Consider the following 6,315-nt stretch of genomic DNA (forward strand, 5'->3'; position numbering starts at 1 on the left):
GAGGCGACGGCGGCATTCGATCTCCTCACGGCGGGCACGGCCGTTCGTCGGGACCGGCGGGATCAGCACTCGATCCGTGGACAGATGCTAGTTATTGGGCAGGTGAACGTCGCTCCAGGGGAGCAGCGTCCTGGTCTCCCAATAACGCCGGCAAACATTCGCGTGGATGTAGTGCCGGTCGCACTCGCCGGCGGCCGTAGGCGCGATGGTAAACGGGGGAGGCGCGGGGGCCCTCCATGGGGGTGATGCGGGCTCTGCTTTGACGCCACGGCGGCCCGAGGACGAACCAGCCTCGTGGTCGTGCGCCCCCTTGCGGCCAGTGCTCCACCACACCATGGTTGTCGACGGCCGGCGACCTCGAGGAAGGGGAAGGAAGAACTAGGGTTTGGGTGTTGGGTTTCGAGGAGGCAGCAATGACTAGAGTGGGAGCATGGACTGTGACTGGTCCACGGCTTCCCATTTAAGAAGGACGCCTACCGCTTGCCTGGGCGGATGACAGGTGGGGCCGACCGTGCGTCCGCATTTAAGTTGGGCGGTGGGAGGTAGGTGGTCGTCTGCCACGCGACCCCGATGCGGACAAGTGGCGTGTCCGTTCGCTGTCCGCCTTGACCCAAACCGGGCGCATGTTCGCGCTCGAAATGGGTCGAGCCGAACAAAAACGGACATGTTTACGCTCGAAATGGGTCGGGCTGGACATAAAACGAACAAGATAGGTCCAAACAGTTGCACGCTGGGCCGTAGGGTCTTGTCCGTTTTGGGGCCGAACGATTTGGAGTCGTGCGCTGGAGTTGGCCTTACATCTTGATGTTCTCAGCTTGTTCGAACTCTCTTAATTAATGGAAAATGGTTTTGCCTCCTTTTTAAGAAAAATAATAATATATTCAAGGAAAATGGTTTTGCCTCCTTTTTAAGAAAAATAATAATATATTCAAAGTTTTACGAATGTTCCATTCCAAAAATATTTTCAGAACTGGTGGGAGCATTTCCGATCTCTCGCCAAACCATGTTGTCTGCATAATGTAGCGCAGGACACAACATGTCAACACAAGCTCCCTTGGGCACTAAATGGAGAGAGAAAACGAGGAGTTGCACACGAGCAAATACCCTTTGTTTGCCAAATTAAAATACAGTACAAACAACTAATTACATTTAACAACCACATCAGCCGTTTAGCTGGGCAGGGAAGCCATGTGAACCAGGCTGCATATATCATCGTATTGCCAAAACCACATAGCCCATTACCATGTAGATACAAGTGCCGTTCAAAATATTCAGACATTTCATACCAACAAAGAGCTCAAGAAAACCCCATGTGCAAACTACATCCTCCGAAAATGGGGCTGATCACGGTCTCCGTTGATATCATCAAATTCCGTAAACGCAACCATTGCATGAGCATCATGCCCACTGGAAACCTCATCCTCTGAGTGCAGCTCCATGGCTGCCATCCCACTTCCAATCACATTAGCACCCCAAGATGAGCTAAGAAGTAGGTCGTTGCGATGGACACCAACATGCATGTTCACCTATTAAAGAAAGGAGAGATAAGCCACATGAAAAGACACAATCAAATTAATCTGGGCTACAACATTCCCGGGACTTACATTAGGAGATCGAGAAATATTTTCAGGCACATCAGTAAGGACTGCAGGGAGAATGTTGACCAGCTGGGGGTTGCTTGATGGTGGTGTCGAAGCTAAAAGTCTCATTAGTGTTTCCCTAGCACTCCTCTCAACCAACGATTCGGTTTCTGGAATCAGAGGCTTCAAGCTAGGGAGCAGGGGAACAGGTGAAGTTATAGAAGGACCACAACTCACCAAATAAGCCTGACCGGAGGAACACATATCAATGACTGGGACATGCACAATAGGATCAGACATCAATGGTGTAAATGTTGGAACCTGTGAGCTATGCAATGAAACAAATGGTGAAGTAGGAAGTGGCAGGTGAAGCAACGGAAATGTTGGAACCTGCGAACCATGTACAGGAACAAGAGGTGAAGTGGGAAACGGCAGATGAAGTAACGGATATGTTGAAACCATAGAACCATGCAGGGGAACAATTGAAGTAGGAAGCTGGAGGTGAAGTGAAGGATCGTGCAGTATCGATGGAAGATTAAGTGAAGGTGAATTAGTTGTATCCAACTTTGCAGAAAATGACGAGACAGATGATACTTCATTTGATACCAGTGAGCCCAAAGGTGACTGGGGAAATGGTTCTACAGATGTAACTGGCATATGCAGAGGGGTTACACTGTACTGCAGTGACGATGGGCATGGCGGACACCAGCAATAGTAAGGCTTAAATGGATTCTCTGAAGAACCCTCTGGGAGTGGATAAAGAGGTGGCAGCAAGGGAAATGAAAGAGGCAAGTCTAATGAAGAAGCGGGAGTGACACTGTTTTCTGAACAGTCCCTATCAGACACCTCACTGGTTGAATCAGGGTTAACACTCTTTGCTATCAAAGGATTTGCATCGATTAGAGCAGTTGATGGGCCCAACCAGTCCCCACGCCGCTTCAGCTTCTCTCTTCCAACAACCTTTGCACAAGAGGTCCTTGCAACCCCATCTTTAAAAGTGCTGGATCTGGGACTCAGACTGGCTTGATAGATCAAGCTTGCTTTTGTTGCATTAGCGGCAGAGGTGCGAGACCTTGAAGACCTGGAAACGACTGATGGGGGCTGTAAATGTTGCCCTTGTGAACTTGAATTACTGAGGAAGTCAGTAGATAATCCCAACAATTTAGCATCTCCAATACTTGGTGCAAGAAGATAAGCATGTAAATTAGTAACAAAAGCATCAAGTCGGGAATTGGAGATGCCTGTGAGATCAGAGAGGGTTGGCCTGCCCTGAAGTAGATTTTTCATCTGTATCAAAAAATTTGAGAGAGTATCAGCATACCATGGTACATGCGATTTGGCATGAGGAATAAATTTATATTGCAATTGCAGTTCATGTGGATAGGCTCAAGTACATGGAGTTTGCTCTCCACGTTACATGTGGCACATCACAGTTGAGATTGCACATGGTTCATGGTACATTTACACTTAATTTGGCAGCCACTACAAAATACAAACCTTTGCAAGAAGCTCCATTCCACATTCCTTCGACTTTTCAGCGCACCAGTAGTACAATCTTTTAGATTCTGAAATCCTGATAAGGAAAGAACGTCCAGAATTATCAGCTGATATTTCTTCAATCACAAGTTCTGAAACTTCTAGGCCTTCGTTCAACAGAGCCAATTCCTCTGAACAACCATCGTCACCGGAGAAGGTAAGGCGCATGCTCGATGAAGGCAGAAGGCCAAGGCTAAGCTTCCCTCTGTACAAAGGAAATGAGTTCATGTAAGATCTCTGACTTTCTATTCTGAACAAATAAATACCAAAGGGTTTTTTTCAGTATCACAACAGTTTTTTTGGTTGCTACCAAAAAAACACTGTAAGAAAAACAAAACAAAAAATACATTTCAATCAACTAAATGAAATCGGATCAGAGGAACTTCAATAGAAATTACTATAAAATTACATATAGACATTCTTGAATGCAAGGAATAGCCGTGGGACAGAGCACATAGTTAAGTGAGAAGTGATAGAGCATTGAGACCTAAGCGCGCAAATAGGTTTCCACCAGAGACACTGGAGGATAGTGCAGAACCTAAGTTTCTCAGCACCATATCATTGGCAGACTTTCATAAAATAACCACCAACATACAGTACTTGTAGATGATTTTTAAGAAAAATAGCAGATTTGCCTTTTAATAGGAATAAGTAAAAGAACTAAATTTAAATACCAAATTACAGTATCAGACAAATGTTTCTTTAAGAAAAGCTGCAGCCTTGCCTCATGATTCGTACGAAAGAATCATGAATCATCTAATGATTTTTCCTTTGCAGGTGAATTAAATCTCCTTAGAGAAGTTGTGCCAGATCATGGCACAGGCAGTTGTGATTTTAGTTGCACATGAGCAGATCTACAACAAATTCCAATGAGTGGATGATTATATTGCGAAAATTTAGGGCAAAGTAATACGAACCATCCATAGTCAATTATAGTCAGTGACCTCCATTTTAAGGGAAAACCTCAATCAATTTGAACTGAAAAATGGACAGAAATGATTGCCGATGGTAGAAATGTTGATAAAAACATCCATGGTGAATTAAAGGAAGGCGTATGTAACAAAGACTAGACAGGGTACATTAAGTACACAACATGGGTAGAGAGGGAGATAGAAACACGGCTATAAGACATAAAACAGTTTATAGACGGAACAGCTCATTAGGCATACGATAACTGATTTTAGAATGAGCATTGGTGTGAACACATTTTGTATTGGCTCATGTCACAAACTGTCTGCAGTGAAACAAACAGTAAACTACTGCATAAACTAACACTGGAGAAGCCTGTGATAAGCTAACTGCAACCACAAAACATACACAGGAAGTATGTGAAAACATCAACAAATGAGATATCAAACTCTTTGCAGTATCAATAGAAAAATTCATCTAAAGCATCATATAGTCCAGAATCCTATAGATCCAATCTAATCTAAGACTGCAATTGTGATGTGTGTGATTAGTTATTATTAATGCAGGTAACATAATACCGTAAGGCATGAAAGGAACTACCTTCTCTTTCCTCATATATCAGAGATTATGACACATGCCCAAATAACCTACAAATGGAAACATATATTTATTTGGTAGATGAACAATGCCATCACTAATAAGATGAAACATGTAATCCTAGAATCAATAATCTAGCATATGATACGTCCTTAATGAGGTCAGAATAGCTGAAAACACCTTCACAAAAAGCAATTATCATGTATCATGAAGTACAAGAACAAGAAGGAATATCAGACGAAGTTCTTAAATAGCAGAGATAATCACAAGAACAAAATAATATGAAGGAAATACATGTTACAGCATTCTGCAACACAGCAGAGCAGCTGCATGAACAAAATTCTAACTAGGCTGTGACAATGATGTGAAAAGGGTGACTACAGAAAATAGGAATGTTCAGTTTGTTATGGATTGGAAATGATAGTATTGAGAAATTTACTGAATCATGACACTTGAATGCCATACTAATTCCCATGCAACTAAGAGGAGGTTCATCACTTAACCAGCCTGACCTGTCTGATAAGACTCGAGTAATATGAAATGCAACAATTTGACGACTTATGTTGCACCGACATGGTACTAAGGGGAAAAAAATGCTGCGATGAATTTAGAATGTGCACAATATTTACCACATCACACGGATACATTCCAAAATCGCCAGTACAACTACATGATGATACATTTCCTTCTAAATTTCCGTTCTGTCTGGTTTTGTTATTTGGTGTACTTCATTCAGAACAAAAAGTTTGTCAGCAGAAGTTTAGTGTCCGGCTGAGGGGCAATTTGACAGAAGACACAATATCCTCTGGCAAGTATAAAAAGTATCTGGCTGCCTCCATCCTTCATACGCAGCAGAGATGCTAGACAGTTAGCAAACGAGAAAGCTAGCCATGCCCTACAATATTAATCATTTCATGACAATGTGCGGAACACACAACTGTGGCACAATCTAAAAGAGAAGTCATCATGTGCGTGCTCCTCTGGTAGCTTGCATAGTTGTGGTGCTAAAGCAATCCAATTCTGTGGATGAAGTTAAATTTGTGGGTGGCTACCTGATGGTTGTTGGGCAGAGGAGGGGACCGTGGCGGTCAACCTTGCCGACGCGCAGCGAGACGAGGGGAACGCAGAGACACCTTGCCAGCATGCCCACCTCCGAGACCTCGAAGTGCTGCACCGCCCGGCCGATGACGTCAGAAGAGAGCCAATCGATGGCACTTGTCGCGCACAGGGGGTAGGAAATGTCACCTGAGAGAGGTGAGATATGAAGCGGTTCTCGGCGGCGGAGCATGAGACGTTGAGGGTGAGGAGAGGCCTGAGACGGTCGTCGGCGCGGCAGGCCCCCACGAGCTGCTGGCGCAGAGGCAGCGGGCGATGAGCATCCTCTCCTCCTCCTCCCCCTCCTCGTTCCGATCCGGAGGTCTCCGGCTCGTCGTCGTCGGAGTTGGGGAAGGAGGAATAGGATCCCTCTCGGCTCGGCGGCTCACCCATCTGGAGAGGGCGGGAGGGAATCCTAGGGTTTGCTCGAATCTGGTGGGAGACAGGATTGGGGGAGGAGAGAACAAGATGAGACAGGAGACGGGAGGGGAACCACGAGACCAGAACCAAATCAATCGCAGACCGAGGGGGAGCGGAGGGCGGAGGCAGATATTTTCCCAAGCGACTGATTGCAATTGCGCCCTCAGGGTGTGGCCCC

General features: G+C 45.2%; 1 protein-coding gene across 4 annotated transcripts; it reads right to left on the reverse strand.

Moving 5' to 3' along the window:
• Positions 1-1,086: 1,086 nt before the first annotated feature.
• On the reverse strand, positions 1,087-6,315 carry LOC125538077 (flocculation protein). Of its 4 annotated transcripts, XM_048701381.2 has the most exons (7): positions 5,868-6,315; positions 5,675-5,790; positions 4,626-4,672; positions 4,034-4,094; positions 3,078-3,321; positions 1,605-2,867; positions 1,087-1,526 (listed from the first exon to the last, which is right to left on the reverse strand). In XM_048701381.2, the coding sequence occupies exons 5-7, from the start codon at positions 3,282-3,284 to the stop codon at positions 1,320-1,322; spliced, it is 1,677 nt and encodes a 558-aa protein (XP_048557338.2). In that variant the 5' UTR covers positions 3,285-3,321; positions 4,034-4,094; positions 4,626-4,672; positions 5,675-5,790; positions 5,868-6,315; the 3' UTR covers positions 1,087-1,319. The 4 variants fall into 4 exon arrangements, with proteins under 4 accessions (XP_048557338.2, XP_048557335.2, XP_048557334.2 ...); XM_048701378.2 differs by lacking the exon at positions 4,034-4,094 and having other exon boundaries at positions 5,868-6,314; XM_048701377.2 differs by lacking the exons at positions 4,034-4,094; positions 4,626-4,672 and having other exon boundaries at positions 5,868-6,314.

Source organism: Triticum urartu, chromosome 2A (genome assembly GCF_056163025.1).
Source record: "Triticum urartu cultivar PI428250 chromosome 2A, HENAU_Tu73, whole genome shotgun sequence".
NCBI classification, from domain to species: domain Eukaryota; kingdom Viridiplantae; phylum Streptophyta; class Magnoliopsida; order Poales; family Poaceae; genus Triticum; species Triticum urartu.